Raw genomic sequence first — 16,636 nt, 5'->3', positions numbered from 1 at the left:
GTATGGAACATAAATTCTGGACTGCAATTGATTTTTTTTCAGGCCATTTATGCCAGTGTTCTTCCTGGAGAGTTGATGAGGGGGTACATGACCCAGTTTCCCACCTTCCCAAGCTGGCTGGGGAAGCACTCGTCTACAGGCAAACATGATCGTATTGTTCAGGACCTGGCCTTGCATATGAGTCTCAGGTAGGTGGGATTACTCTGTTTCGGGTATTTTATCAATTTGGTGTATTTGGCCTTTATCCAGTAATGATCATGTGAGTCAAAAGATTTGTGTTTTAGTTTTTATTTTAGTGGTAACTAGATGAATGATCCTGGATAAGTTCCTTATATTTTATGGGCCTGAGTTTTATCATCTGTAATCAGTATAACACTTGTTTTGCCACTTAAAAGGATACTTTGGACAATAAAATGGTAGATGTCATAATTTAAAATTTTAAAGACTGCATAAGTCTGAGGTGGCACTGTTACTGTTATTGTTATTATGCCTATTAGTGGGAATAGCTTCGCAGCTTCAGAATAATTAATAGGAAAATAATTGAACTGTTTAAAGAAATGAACTATTTTTTACCAATTTACTCTAGTAGTAAACTGACCTAGTCATTTGGGATAGGAAATAACAGTTTAGCATGTAACAGGAGGAGGCTGCTCAGATCATTGAAAATGAATGTGCTTGGAAAAGTTTAAGGAAGTTCAAAAATACTTGCATTTGGTACAATTTTGTTGAGCTTTAGAAACTTGGAAAATGTGCATATGCATAAATATTAAGTACACTTTATGGATTCTTCTTTTTATTCTTTTTTAAGACAAGGTCACACTCTGTCACCCAGGCTGGAATGCAGTGATGCGATCTCTGCTCACTGCATCCTCCACCTCCGGGTTTAAGTGATTCTCCCACCTCAGCCTCCTGAGTAGCTGGAATTATAGGCGCACGCCACCATGTCCGGCTAATTTTTGTATTTTTTGGTAGATATGGGGTTTCATCGTGTTGCCCAAGCTGGTCTCAAACTCCTGACCTCAAGTAATCTGCCTGCCTTGGCCTCCCAAAGTGTTGAGATTACAGGCGTGAGCTGCCATGCCTGGCCTATGGATTCATTTTTCTTTTTTTTCTTTTCTTTTCTTTTTTTTTTTTAATTGAGACAGAGTGTCACTGCGTCGCCCAGGCTGGAGTGCAGTGGTGTGATCTTGGCTCACTGCAAGCTCCACCTCTGAGGTTCAAGCAATTCTTCTGCCTCAGCCTCTTGAGTAGTTGGGACTAAGGTGCATGCCACCACACCTGGCTAATTTTTGTATTTTTTAGTAGAGACAGGGTTTCACCATATTGGTCAGGCTGGTCTCGAACTCCTGACCTCAGGTGATCCACCCTCCTTGGCCTCTGAAAGTGCTGGGATTACAGGCGTGAGCCACACGCCCGGCCCCTGGATTCATTTTTAACCATGAACTACTTGAGTGATCTTAATTTGCCATCTGGTCCCTGGAAGGAATATTAATATTTGATCCCCCATTCCACTTTTAAGTTTTGGTTAGAGCTGACCTGAGCTAGTTCCTTTTTTCTGTTCCTGTAAAATTCTACTTTATTATCTTGTTCTCTTTCTAACCTATGGCATGAGTCTTTTGTGCTACCCATGTATTAGTTTTCTGTTGCTGTTGTAAGAAATTACAACACACATAATGGCTTAAAACAACACAAATTTATCAAGATCTTAGAAGGCATCAACCCTCAGTCCCGATCTTGAGCTGGGAAGATTTTCCTGGATTATCTGTGCAGTTATCACAAGGGTCTTCATAAAGGGAGTCAGTAGTGTCAGAGTCAGAAAGGTCTGAGGATGCTACGCCAGGCCTCGAGAAGAGAGACAGGGACCATCAGCCAAGACGTGCAGGTGGCCTCCAGAAGCTGGAAAGTCTGCTTTCCCCATGGCTCTTCTCATTGGCAAGGCTGCGGCTGCCTCTTGCTGTTTTCCTGCTCCTTACCTGGCGTTTTTAAAGGTCATGGGTCGCTCTGCCCTAGGGTAGCCCTCTAAGATGCTCCCGCTTGACTCCATGTAGATTTTGAGCCCTGGACTTCCGGGTTGTTTTATGGCTATTCTTCACTGTCCTCTTCCCTCATTAGACCAAACATTTTTGGGGGTGGGAACTGAGGCTTCCTCATCTAGTAGTTGGGTCATATTTAGGCCATTATTATCAGCAAAGACATTTATAGTGAATTCATAATTTTTAAAGTAAATTAAGACCTCCCTACTTTTTAACGCTGATCAAGTCACTGAACTTTTTGTAGGTCCGTTTCTCTTCTTTAAAAAATGGAAGAGTGATCTTATTGGTTTGTAACCTTTTTGGGAGTCATAGATGCTTTTGAGAATCTGAATGCTTTGATTTTTATTCCCCTGACAATGCACAGATCCACAAAGAAAACACTTTTAGGGGAATTACAGATTCCTGAGGTTAAGAACCCTTGGTTTAGGTACACTAAATGGCATCTTTGACTTTTCTATGAGTCTGTTAGAAGATGATGATACTGTAAAACATTGTAGAACAGTTTTGGAAATAGTTTCATGATTTCTGGGGGTACTGTGGCTTAGGGACTCACACTACTTCCTTTAAGTACTAGCGTGCTTAATTATGGAAGACAATCTAGAGGAAATGGATGAAATTAAAATAGGAGAGTTTTAAAAACTCTTTGTCTAGGTAATAGTTGCGAGGGTGAGTCTAGATTTCTGATCAGGAGGAAAGCTGTGGCTTCTTATAGTTCACACATTCAATTCCTTGAAGGCAGGAGCAGGACCCATAGACAATTTGTAAAGAATCATTTCTTTTTGCTTCTGATGCTGGTTCTGATAACAACAACTTTTGAAGTTTTACGTATACAGGCTGGGTGCGGTGGCTCACGTCTGTAATCCCAGCACTTTGGGAGGCCAAGGCGGGTGGATCACCTGTTAGGAGTTTGAGACCAGCCTGGGCAAGATGGTGAAACCCTGTCTCTACTAAAAATACAAAAAAAAAAAATAGCCGGGTGTGGTGGCGGGTGCCTGTAATCCCAGCTACTCAGGAGGCTAAGGCAGGAGAACCTCCTGAACCCGGGAGGTGGAGGTTGCAGTGAGCCAAGATTGCGCCACTGCACACCAGCCTGGGCAACAAGAGTGAGGCTTCGTCTTTAAATAAATAAATAAATAAATAAATAAATAAATAAATAAATAATGTATACATATAAATGCCTGGTTTGAAGATAGAGGCAGCTGGCTTGGAAAGATTTAGGATGGTGGCATTTGAAATATTGTTTTGTTCAGTGGCTTTCTGTCTTTAAGAAGTGACAACATTTAAGAGAGAAAGAAAGAGTCATTTTATGATAACATTCGAGTTCTCAGCAGACCAGAGACTATTTCCCTAAACCTTCCTCTGGCAACTGTGGATCACTTTTTGATTTTGTGGGAACACTCTGTAATTTTCTTAGATTTGGGGAAAAGCCGGCTCTAGAACTGACGATTTCAGAGTAACAGTATTAGGAAATGTGAGGGAAGCATTCATATATGATTTTGTGTGTTATAATCAGGGACCAAAAGGTGTTATACACATTCACACACTTGAGATAGGGAATTTCATTGCCTTATACTGATGCTTTTAATATTTTGGAACTTGGAACGAGTCATATTTATGAACACAAAGAAACATTCTGTTGCCTGGGCCTTAAGAGTAGGGTGGAAGTAGAATCCATGTATGTTTTTCAGTCACTGATGTAGGTAAGTAGAAAATTTCCTTTGGGCACAGTGATGTGTACCCATTACCCTCATGCTGTGGTGCTGGGCTTTCTAAACTACACCAGCTGGCTGTCAAATAGTAGGCATTCCATTCAGCATTATTGAAATTGGATTGAACTCTGCCTGATTAACTCAGTGCTGTTATGCACAGTATGACTTGAGTTGATACTTTGCTGTTGACTATGTCTCTTTTGTTGTGGTTTCAGAACTTACTCCAGCAAAAGGACTGTAAACATGGATTATCTGTCGCTTCTAAGGGATGCACTTGTACAGCCCTTGACCTCACAAGGAGTAGACGGAGTACAGGATGTTGTTGCACTTATGGACACATATTATTTGATGAAAGAAGACTTTGAGAATATCATGGAAATCAGCAGCTGGGGTGGCAAACCTAGTCCCTTTTCAAAGCTGGATCCCAAGGTAAATCATGTCACTCACTGGTTCTCCGTCACTTTCTAATACCAGGTTTGTACTGACAATACTTCAGAGGTGTTTTAGATGCTTTAAGATTTACTTCTTTTTCCCCTCAAATGCTTGTTGCTTCTTATGGCCTATATTTTCCAAAGATACTATTTGAATGCAGTATTAAGAGTAGACTTCTGGGCTTGACTTTACAATTTGTATTTTTATCTTTGCTTTATGCTCAGTGGAAAAGCAAGAAGTGAAATTTGAGGAGCAAATATAAATATATTCTTTATAAAGGATGAGAGGATGAGTCTAGGGAATTAAAAGTTGAGCTGTGAGCTCTGGTGGTAATGGGTTGTAAAAATAAAATGTGTTTATTGGCTGAGGATTTGTACAAATTTTCTTTTTCTTAGTCTACCTAATCTGTGGATTCAGTATTTATTCCAGTTGGATAATCTTCTCTGTAATAATGTATCCCCACTTTTCTTATAATGAGACCAAAAAACTAAAGTGATACATCATGAATATGTAACATCCAATACCCAACTCTTGCACCTATGTAATGAATGCGTTTTAGAAGACATATTCTCTGTAGTTTGCCCTCCCCAGAATTTTGACCCGACTTTATGGTTATCAGTAAATTCTCACAGCAGACATCCATTGTTAGAATTCATGGACTAATTCAGGAATTATGTTTAGAAGCTTGAAGGTAAGACTTTCAAGTTACTTAGTATTTTGAAGTAACTACTATTATTATGGAAAAGGTATCTCGTGTTTTGCGGAAATTAAAGGCCAACTTATATCTTGTGATGAGCTCCCCCAACCTTTTTTTTTTTTTTTTTTGAGACAGTCTAGCTCTGTTGCCCAGGCTGAAGGGCAGTGGTGCGATCTCGGCTCACTGCAACCTCTGCCTCCCGGGTTCAAGTCATTCTCATGCCTCAGCCTCCCAAGTAGCTGGGATTACAGGTGCGCTCCATCACGCCTGGCTAAGTTTTGTATTTTTAGTAGAGATGGGGTTTCCCCATGTTGGCCAGGCTGGTCTCAAACTCCTGGCCTCATGTGAACTGCCTGCTTTGGCCTCCCAAAGTGCTGGGATTACAGGCATGAGCCACCACACCCAGCCGAGCCCGTTTTTGATTTACTGATTCACTGATTAACTTTGCTTACTACTTTGTAGAAATGTGGAGAATGCTGAATAGGTAAACATGATGACTTGAAGTGACCTTTTGTTTGTTTGTTTGCCTAAAGTTCCCAAATACATATATATATATGTTTTTTTTTTTTTTTAGACAGAATCTCACTCTGTTATCCAGCCTGGAGTGCAGTGGCGCGATCTCAGCTCACTGCAACCTCCACCTCCTGGGTTCAAGATTCTCATGGAGAAGCATGAGCCACTGTGCCCTGCCTTCAATCTTTTTGTCATGGGCTCTATTAAGAATGTTATGAAAAATATGGAACTTATCCATAGAAAAATGCACGTACTTAGATTTACATGTATATACATAAATACTTTGCAAACAGTTGCAAGGGGCTCCCAGGGTCTCTTTAGGCTTACAGAGTTTAAAAGAATTGTTTGGGACTTAGATTTTTAAAAACTCCATCTACTCCTTTCATATAGGTGAAAGCAGCCTTCACAAGAGCTTACAATAAGGAAGCCCACCTTACTCCATACTCACTTCAAGCTATAAAGGCATCTAGACACAGCACAAGCCCATCCCTGGATTCGGAATACAACGAAGAATTAAATGAAGATGACTCTCAATCTGATGAGAAAGACCAAGATGCTATAGAAACTGATGCCATGATCAAGGTAGTATTTTAAGCCACAGACAGGAGAACCTCAAAATAGATGATCTTTCCTTGCCTGGTGAATAATAGGGCCTTTTCAGCACATAGCAGAATAACTTGAAAATACTTCTTAAGTTTTTTTGTTCATCATGGTTGAGGGTGGAGAAGGTAGAGATTTCATTTTTATAAAGTTTCTTATGGTAGTCGAAGAGCCAAACAGCAAGAAAACAGGCCATGATATTGACGGCCATATGTTCTGTTAGAAAAAGTACCATTTTTATTTATCTAGCCATTGGTGTATGCTTTCAAGAAAAATGTTTGTAACAAAACAGTTTCTTCTGTTGCTTATGTTTTGCTATAGCCACTAAACTGCTTTGTAGAAGTTTCTTAGAGCAAAACATTCTTGTCTTTTGATGGGAAAGATGAAAACCAATTGTGGTATCAGCCTGCTGTGTACAGCTGGCTGAGCCAAGGAACCTCATCCGATCCTTCTCTGTCCTTTGCTGGGTGTGGGTGCTTCTTGCCCTTCATTTCTGTTTTCTGTATGCAGGAGTAGGAATAGTGGCCTTCTTCACTGTGGCTCTCATGTCGACCCTAACAGGTGGTCTCCCTCCCTCTCTTCTGCTTTCACAAAATGACTGTTTACACCTCTAATCTGAAACTGAAAGAAGAGGAAATTCTTCATCTAAACATTACCCTATTTGTCAATTATCTCTTGCTTATTTTGTCTTTCCTAAGTATACCTCTGTTCTAAATCCAAGAAACTGCCTTACATGGGGAACGGATCCTAGTTCTAAATTCTAAACTAAAAGTTTTTACTGCCAGCTTTTAAAGGCTGTAAGTGGCGCAGTTGTTGCTGTAAGCGCTTCATGGGTCACAGTAGTTCAAGATCTCGATGTTTGCAGCCTCTCTTCTTTTTTAATTAAGTTGCAGGTAAAGATTAGATTTGTTATAGAGATGAACTTATTTCATTTACTCATAAACACAGCTATTAACTATTTTGTTATCTTCCCCCTAACAGAAAAAGACAAAATCTTCAAAGCCTTCAAAACCAGAAAAAGATAAGGAGCCCAGAAAAGGAAAAGGAAAAAGTTCGAAGAAATGAAACCATTTTTCACTAGCGACAGCCACTTTTTACTCTCCCTCCTGACCAGTCCAGCTGGTCTAGAGAAAGCCTTGTTTTTTCCCAGAGCAACCATGTTTTAGCATAATGGGATGACCTAGTGTCCCATTATAAATAAAGGGTGGTATGGCTAGAAGGGTATGAGCAGTAGGCTTATGTACACCTCTTATAGAGGTTGATAGGACTGCTTGGGTCCTCCACTGTCCTCTGTCAATCTAGTTAGACGTGCTTCTGAATGACTGTAGAATTGGAACTAGAAACTACACCTGGGCTTTGGAGTCAGATTTTAGTTAACAATAATGAGCCTGGGAGCAGTAGTACTAAGGCGTCTTTTGTAGGCTTAAGAATTTATCCTAATGGCCTTTATAGGACCAATGCTGATTTTTTTTAAAGGCAGTTCCTATTATGTGGTGAAATTTTGTAAATAAATGATTATACAAAACAGTCACCACCTAGAACTGGGTATTCTTTGTACATTGTCAGATATCTTTCAAAGTATAAATTAGGAATAAAAATGTTCCACATGATATGTGTACAAATTCTTTTTAAGATTGTCATCTTGTACAGCAAAATATTATGTTGGTATATTACTTCCTTATTAATTTGCAAATGATTGGATTAAAAAAGCTCACTGTATTCCTTACTAACCTGTTGTGTGAAACATAACATTGGCAGCCGAGGAGTCAGAACTCGGATTCCCAGCCTCACTCCCTCTGTGTGTGTTGACCACGTCTCTGCTGTGAATAGGATTTCATGCAGTGGTCTGTTATGGGGCTTTGCAGCGTGGGGGGCTGCAGAAGATTCTCAGACATTCTTATCCTTCTGGAGTCTCAACCCATCAGGTTCAAACCAGTAGGAACCAGGCTGGGTCAGGCTCTTAAGTTCACTACGGTGGGGGACAAAATGAACACTGGCTTTTGTTCACTTTGCCCCTGAGAGATCTCGTCCTGTCCTGTGATGGCTTCCACAAACCCTGTTGGAAGTTTAGGTTATTCCTATAACTGTATGTGTTGAGTGGCCATGAGGCTATGGACCTAGCCTGGAATTTAGATGTCTAGCTATTTTTTAATCTTGTTGGTAAATGCTCAGAGGTCTGTGCTACCTCTGTGAGGTATATACTAAAATGAATGTAAAATAAGGATCGTATTCCCTGCTTTAAGGAACTGGTAGTCTTGTTTGGGTGATGAGACAAAGTTCTTGAGACATTTAAACTGTATTTACCAGTGTGAAAAATGTCTTTTATGGAGATTAATTCATTATGGAAATAAAACATTGCCTAAGCCCTTGCCTGCTGAGTCACGACCCTGTCTTTGTAAAGTCCATCTTGAAACTCTTATGCTTCAGGAAAGGTTTTCTCACCAGTAGGGTGAGGCTGGCTTTCCTATTCTTGTTCTTCCATTTCTATGCCTTTTGGATATGCAAGTCACGTCTCCCTATGTCTTCTGCAGCCCCCAGGAGAGGGACTTGAACCTCCATGCAGCCAGGATGCGTCATAGTGTCCTTCACTTGTTCATTATGATTTTGTTTGTAATTTTAAATGTTTTAAACCCAAGATTGGGATAATATGTGTGTAAAATTAATAGCATTTCTTTTAGAATTAGAAATTGTAAATATGCCCTTTATGAGGATGGCATAGGTCTGTTTGATTCCTCTTTGAAGCCCTCTTGACCATGAGGTGAATGAGTGAGATTCATGGTAGGAGGCAGTTGGTGGTTCTGCAGCAGTTTGGATGGGAATCTGAATGGTCTGTATTGGGGTTGAGTCTTCATTGGAGCCACCGATGATGTGGCCTTTTGGAGCCACTTGATGGCACATGCCATCTTTACAGCATAAAACTGTATACTTGCTCTTTTCGAGATCCATTGAGACACGGCCATTTTGTTACTTACACACCATTCAGCTTTAGCCTTCATCTTGTTAAATGTTGGCAGTTGTGTAGCACCACCATGATTTGATCTCTTAAAGTTACTGATGGGGTAGATTATTTGTACTAGGATGAGTAGCTTCCTAAACAAGCTCCAGTATGAGTATGCTCATGGTGAAAAGTCTAAGGCCTGTAACTCCTAAGAGAATTATTTGCCCACTCTCACAGTCCCAGGTGCCTGTGGTTCTTATTCCTACAGCCTTACAGTATACCTCCAGGCATATTAGAGGAAGCAGGGGACTGTGGGTAGGTTTTATGATAATACCTTTGTACCACGTAGTAAGGCCAAGGCCTCTGGCCTGTTCTCTGGCCGGCCATTGGGAGGGAAGGACAGGTCCTGAAGCTGGAGGCATCATGCGGTTGGGATACTTGGATGCTATACAACAAACATTACTGGCACCTTGGGCCCTAGCTTAGGCCCCTGGGTACCACTGTAATGCTCAGGTTGCTGGGGCCATACTGTAAAATAATGTCATCGGATTCATTCACAGTTGACTCCCTGACTCATTTCTGTCAGCTGCTCAGACTTTGGTGACTGGCCTTGGATGGCAAGGAAGCATATACTGATGTGGGAAAAGTGTGGACTCCCTTGGAGCGAGAGACAGAGTGTGTGTGTGTACGGATGGTGTGTGTTGTATGTGTGATATGGGGAAAGAACCTTCACACAGCCTCAGAGAAGAGATTCCAAACAATGTATGTTTTCAGGGGAAGTCAAATGACTTAATTTTGTGACGGGAATTCTGCAGTATGCAGTAGAATGACTCGGCAGATATAAGCTGATGATAGTTTCATTCATTCTTTACAAGATTGGTTTTCCTAATTTTTGATGTTTTGCTTCTGGGCTGATTCTGCTTAATAGCTGTGATTTGTATAAACAACAACTTTTCATTTCAAGCTTTTTACGCTGTTCACATCTGTGTTGTTCAAACTTGACAATGTCCTTCAGAACTACCTTTATCTCTTTTTCTGTCTCCAAATCCAGGAAAACATCACAGATATCTAGTCAACAATTTTATTTTAAAGTTTTTCAAAATACAAAAGTTAGCAAAAAGCTGAATATTTACAATTATGTCATAGGTTACTATTAACAATGCAGAGGCTAGAGTGTGTAAGACTTTGAAGGGGAAATATACAAAGTACAATAAACAGCAAGGTTACATGTCATCGTTTTGCCACCGTACAGAAGCGGAAAGTGCCGACCTGGAGAGGTCACTGTTGTTTCATTTCTCTGTATCCAGAAAGGACCGTCTCTTAAATCCACCAGTGGAGGAAACAACCTCCTGTGGAAAATGCCGTCTTCTCAGGAGCATTGTATCTAGAAAGGACAAACAGAACACATGCCTCTAGAAGCGTTTCAAGTAATGGCTGGCATTTAGTAATAAAGCCAAACATACTAAGAAGAATTTTTTTTTTTGCCTGTTTCTAGAATGTGGAACAGGAAACATTCAAGTTAGAAATCTCCAGACTGTAATCCGCATCAAGTTTCAGTACTAGCCTTGCCAACTGACTAAAATTGTGTGGGTAAGCTCTTGAGCCTTTGTAATGAAGTAAGGATGCTGATAACAGCCATCTCACTGGGAAGAACAAATGCAAAGTGCTCAGCAATTTGTAGAGAAAAAATTTTCCTGAAATTAAACAGTTGTTATAATTGTCTAAAAGCCAGTGAACAACAGCTTCAACCAGTATTCACTGAATAAGGATGCTTACAGTGACTTTGTGTGTGTGTGTGTGTGTGTGTGTTTTTTCCTAGGAGATAGATGGGGTCTTGTTACATTGCCCAGGCTGGAGTACAGTGGCTGTTCATAGGCATGATTATAGTCTCCTAGAGCCCTGAGCTCCTGTGATCCTCACGCCTCAGCCTCCTGAGTAGCTGCGACTATGGCCACAGGTTCTGCGCCTGGCTATAATGACGTTTCTGAAGGATAGTGCATAATTATAACTCAATGAAGACATATCTGCAAGGAGCTATGATGTACCATGGTCTGGTTACTTGAAGTTTTCTATAAAGCATAATCTAATGCCGTGATTGATAGTGTTTGGAGAGATTCTGTGGATGTTTTTTAAAAATACAAGGTTCCACTTGCAGTTTAATTTTCCCATAGATAACAGTTATAAACTTGGGACAAAATCTGAAAAAATTTTTTTTTTTTTTTTAGAAAGCCAGGAATGGTGGCTCACAGCTGTAATCCCAACACTTTGGGAGGCTGAGGTGGGAGGATCACTTGAGTCCAGGAGTTCAAGACCAGCCTGGGCAACATAGTGAGACCCCATGTCTAAAAAAAAGAAAAAAAAAAGCTGGGTATGGTGGCACATGCCTGTAGTCCTAGCTACTTGCAAGGCTGAGGCAGGAAGATCATTTGAGCCCAGGAGTTTGAGGCTGCAGTGAACGATGATTGTGGCACTGCACCCCAGCCCAGGCAGCAGAGTGAGACCCTGTCTCAAAAAAAAAAAAAAAAAAAATTTTACTTAGAAGAAAGGTCAGTGAACTAGAATATAGATCAAAACTATTATCCAATATGAACAGAAAAAAAAGATGACAGAGGAAAGAATTTTAGTGACCTTTGGGCATCAAGTAGTCAAACACAGATACTACTGGAGTTCCAGAATAAGAAGACAGAAAGGGATAGAAAAAGTGATTGAAGAAATAATGTCTCAAAATGTCCCAATTGAGGGAAAAATATAAACATACAGATTCGAGAATTCTAGAAAATCCTAAGTTAAAAAAATTTAAAAACCACACCCAGGCAAGTATAGTCAAAATTCTGGAAACCAAAAATAGAGAATGCCTTGAATGTAGCCAGAAAGAAACCAGTAAATACAGGGGAACAATGAAGTTTGATACTGGAGACAGTCGTGAAAGTGCTTTAAGAAAACCTCAGAATTCCATATCAAGCGAAAATATCCTCAAAAATGAAGGAAAATAAAGACAGAGAAGAAGTCACCAGCAAACCTGCACATGTAAGAAATGTCAAAGGAAGTACTTCAGGCTGAAAGGAAATAATACCATATGGAAACTTGGATTCAGGCAAGAATAACATTGAAGTTATAAATGTGGGTAAATGTAAAGCTACATTGTATTTTTTTCTTTATAATTTCCTTTAAAAAGACACAACTAAAGAAAAATTGTATCATTGTATTACAGGATTTATAATGTGTACATATGTATATTTGTGTGTGTGTATATATATATATAATAGGATATTAATCAAGTAGAAAATTTTGTAAAAACAGGTAAAAAGTCAATAGAAGAATCAAATACGAAAAAATATTTAGTCAAATAGAAGGCAAGACAAGAGGAACTGAACAAAAAGTGGATAGGACAAATAAAAAACAAGTAACAAAACTGTAGACCTAAATTCAGCCTGATAATAACAAACACTTGAAAAAAAAATCACAACAGAGGAAAATTGCAGACCAGTATCCCCCATGAACACAGACACAATATTCTCAATATTAGCAAAATAATCCAGCAATAGGATAATACATCATGATCAAGTGAGTTTATCTCCAGAGTAAAAGTTGGCTTTAACATTGAAAATCAATATACCTTACCATATAAATGGATTAAAGAGAAAAAACCATATCATCTCAATTGATAGAGAAAAAGCATTTGACAAAATTTGTCACCTAGTAAACTAGAAGGAAACTTCCACAATTTGTTAGGAGACCTCTCTGAAAAATCTTACATCACAATAGGGAAATACTAAATGCGTTCTTCCAACACTGAGAACAAGACAAGGATGTTGACTCTACTATTACACAACATTGTAGGGGAGGTCCTAGCCAGTGCGTATGAGAAGAAAAATAAAAGTTATAAAGATTGGAAAGATAAGTAAATTTTTTGTCTATTTGTAGATGACTGTTTACACAGAAAATCTTAAGGATTCTACAGTACAACTACTAGACATAAGTCCATTTAGAAAGGTTATAGGATGCAAGGTCAGTATATAAAAATTAATTGCACTTTCCTATTTAATCAATTAGAAAATGGAAAAAAACTAAATTTCATTGAGTATTAAAATCTCCCCAAATTATTTAGAAATAAATGTAACAAAAGACACGAAAGACTTCTTTATTCAAAACTGCAAAATAGGCCGGGCACAGTGGCTCACACCTGTAATCCCAGCACTTTGGGAGGCCGAGGCAGGTGGATCACCTGAGGTCAGGAGTTCAAGACCAGCCTGGCCAACATGGTGAAACCCCATCTCTAATAAAAATACAAAAATTAGCCGGGCTTGGTGGCGAGTGCCTGTAATCTCAGCTTCTCGGGGGGCTGAGGCAGGAGAATTGCTTGAACCCGGGAGGCAGAGGTTGCAGTGAGCTGAGATTGCACCATTGCACTCTGGCCTGGGCGACAAGAGTGAAACTCCATCTCAAAAACAACCCTGCAAAACAGTGATGAGGAACTGAAAAAGATCTCAATAAATGTAGAGATATACCATATTCATAGATTGGCAGACTGCTGTTGTTAAAGATGTCAGTTCTCAAAATGATCTACAGAATCAATGTAACTGTTGTGATAGGCAGAATTCTAGGATGGTCCCTAAATTTCCCACACCAGTGATACTTATCCTGTGTAATACCTTCCTCTTGAGTGTGGGCAGGGCTTGTGATATGATGTGATAATAACCATATTAGATTTAATTATATGATAGAGATGAAGGAATTTTGCAGATGTAGTTAAGGTCCCAATCAACGGACACCGAATCAAAAGAGAGTTTGTTGTGGGCTTCATCAGGTGAGCCCTTTATAATAGGGTCCAGACTTTACCTGAAGGGAGAGATTGTAAATATGAGAGATGCTCTTACACTGGACTTGAAGCAGTTTCGTGTTGTGGGGAGGGTCACGTGTCAGGAAACTGCCTGTAGGAGCTAAGGGCTTCAGTCTTCTGACCACAAAGATCAGAATCCTCCCCCCGCCAAAGAAAACAAAACCTAACAAATAGACTAGAAACAGACTTCGGATAAGATTTCAGCTCCAGTCAACACGATGATTATAGCCTTGAGAGACCCTGAGAAGACCCAGCTAAGCCACACCTAGACTACTGACCCATAACCATAGAAATTGTGAGATAATAAATGTGTGTTGTTTTAAGATGCTAAATTTGTGATAATTTGTTGTAGAGCAACAAAATTAATACAAGCCCCAATCATAATTTGAGCAGGTTTCTAAAACAGAATTTGAGAAACTGATTCTAAAATTGTCTACAAAGATAAAAAGAATAACAGCCAAAACAATCTTGGAAAAAAAATAAATTGGAGGATCCACAATACCTGACTTTAAGAGATTCTATAAAGCCACAGTAATGAAGATAGTGTAGTATTAAAATAAGGGAAAAACATGTCAACGGCAAAGAAGAGAGGGTCCAGAAATAGGCCCACATTTTATATCCATTTGAGGGGAAGAAAACCCAACCCTTCCTCACACTGGAAACATTATTTCAAGATAAATTGCAGATCTAGAGCTTCTAGAAGAAAACAGAAAAATATGTTCCTGACTTGTTAGTAGGCTCTCTCTCTCTCTATATATATATATATACACACACACACACATATATTTAGGACAAAGAAGGCAATAACCAAAAAATTTAAAATTTAATAAATTATAATTCATCAAAATCAAAACCTCATCAAAAGATACCATTCAGAAAAAGAAATGGGAAGCCACAGAGTGTGATATTTGCAAAATATATCTGACAAAGAACTTGTATCTAGAATACATACATAAAAAACTTACAATTCAAATAGACAATAATCCAGTGTCAATGAGGAAAATTTGTCTTTTCAGCAAATTCTGCTGGGTCAGCTGGATATCTACATGCAAAAGAAGGAAGCTGCATCCCTATCTCACACCAGACACAAAAACTAAGTGGATCAAAGACCTAAATATAAGAGTAATGACTATAAAACTCCCAGAAGGAAACGTGTAAATCTTCATGACCTTGGAGTAGGCACTGTTTTTATTTAGAGATGGGATCTTGCTGGGTTGCCCAGGCTGGTCTTGAACTCCTGGACTCAAGCAATCCTGCCTCAGCCTCCTGAGTAGCTGGGATAACAGCTGCATGCCACTGTGTCTACTTTACACAATGGTTGATTGGTTGGTTGGTTTTTTGAGCCTGTTGCCCAGGCTGGAGTACAGTGGCTTGATCACAGCTCACTTCAGCCTCAGCCTCCCAGACTCAAGTGATCCTCCTGCCTCAGCCTCCCAAGCAGCGGGGACTACAGGTGTATGCCACCATACCTGGCTAATTATTTTTTTGTAGGGACACGGTCTTACTATGTTGCCCAGGCTGGTCTCAAACTTCTGAGCTCAAGTGATCCTACCACTTTGGCCTCCCAAAGCACTGGGATTATAAGCATGCACCATTGTGCCCAGCCTGGCAATGGTTTTTGATACAATACCAAAAGCATAAGCAACCAAAGGGGGTGAAAATCAAACAGATAAATTGGACTTCATCAAAATAAAATACTTGTGCATCAAAGATGCTATCAAGGCTGAGCATGATGGCTCATGCCTGTATTCCCAGCACTTTGGGAGGCCAAGGTAGGAGGACTGTTTGAGCCCAGGAGTTCGAGACCAATCTGTGCAATGTGGCAAGACCCTGCCTCTATTAAAAAAAAAACAAAAAAACAAGAAAAGGGAAAAAACCCACAAAAAAATACTTCCAAATCATATACATGATACAGAACTTGTATCTAGAACATATAAAGAACTCTTAGAACTGAACAATAAAAAGACAAACACCCGGCTGGGTGTGGCGGCTCATGCCTGTAATCCCAGCACTTTGGGAGGCTGAGGCCGGCGAATCGCATGAAGTCAGGAGTTCGAAACCAGCCTGGCCAACATGGTGAAACCCCGTCTCTACTAAAAATACAAAAGTTAGCCGAGCGTGGTGGCACACGCCTGTAGTCCTAGCTACTCAGGGAGCCTGAGGCACAAGAATCACTAGAATCTGGGAGGCAGAGGTTGCAGTGAGCCGAGATCATGACACTGTACTCTACCCTGGGCAATAGAGCAAGACTGTCTCAAAAAAAAAAAAAAAAAAAAAAGTAACACAGACAGCAGCTGTTGGCAGGGATGTGGAATGGAGAGACGAACGCTTGTGTGCTGATGGTGGGAATGTAAGAGGGTGCAACTTCTGTGGAAAACATTTTGGAGTGGCCAGGGAAGGGCAAGAAGGCCAGCGGGGCTGCAACATGGTGAGTAATCAGACCTGAGGCAGGAGGAGGAGGCTGGGCCTATTCATGGACAGACTTGGAGGCTCTTTGTTTTTGCAGGTGCAATAAAAAGCCAAGAGAACCACGAACCAGATATACTGGAGATAGCCTGAGAGCCCTTGCTCATGGGGGCTGAGGGTGAGAGGTATCTAGATAATATGTAGGTTTCTGTCCTGTCCAACTGGTTGGCTGGAGCTGCCGCTTCCGGAGGAAGGGAAAACACAGAGAGGTTGTGGAGGGACATCTGACTCCTGTCTAACCAGGCTAAGTGTGAGATGCTGTGTCAGAGATGAATTACTTTCACTTTTCCCTTTGGTAAAAGAATATCCTGAGTTTTGGCACGGCTTTTGGCTTCTCAATTAAAGACTACATTTCCCTGCCTTCCTCTGCAGTATGTGTGGCCACGAGTAAGTGCTTCCAATGGAATG

The 16,636-nt window shown here is 40.2% G+C and overlaps 2 protein-coding genes across 6 annotated transcripts in view; one reads left to right on the top strand and one right to left on the bottom strand.

Annotated features, from left to right (window-relative positions):
• Positions 1-8,354, top strand: part of RFC1 (replication factor C subunit 1) — a 77,501-nt gene extending 69,147 nt beyond the window's left edge. For all 4 annotated transcript variants that reach the window (XM_004038561.4, XM_019025465.4, XM_031010231.3 and 1 more), the window contains 4 exons: positions 43-188; positions 3,958-4,171; positions 5,775-5,966; positions 6,966-8,354. In XM_004038561.4, the coding sequence (XP_004038609.1) occupies positions 43-188; positions 3,958-4,171; positions 5,775-5,966; positions 6,966-7,049 (636 nt within the window). In that variant the 3' untranslated portion in view covers positions 7,050-8,354. The remainder of the gene's footprint in view (positions 1-42; positions 189-3,957; positions 4,172-5,774; positions 5,967-6,965) is intronic.
• Positions 8,355-9,989: 1,635 nt separating this feature from the next.
• The window catches only part of WDR19 (WD repeat domain 19), a 103,590-nt gene continuing 96,943 nt past the window's right edge, over positions 9,990-16,636 (bottom strand). For both annotated transcript variants that reach the window (XM_019025463.3, XM_055384806.2), the window contains one exon: positions 9,990-10,306. The gene's annotated coding sequence lies outside the window, so the exon portion shown is untranslated. The remainder of the gene's footprint in view (positions 10,307-16,636) is intronic.

This window comes from Gorilla gorilla, chromosome 3 (genome assembly GCF_029281585.2).
Source record: "Gorilla gorilla gorilla isolate KB3781 chromosome 3, NHGRI_mGorGor1-v2.1_pri, whole genome shotgun sequence".
Taxonomy (NCBI): Eukaryota; Metazoa; Chordata; class Mammalia; order Primates; family Hominidae; genus Gorilla; species Gorilla gorilla.
The sequence above is the reverse complement of the archived record's forward strand: the minus strand, read 5'-3'. Positions and strand labels throughout refer to the sequence as shown.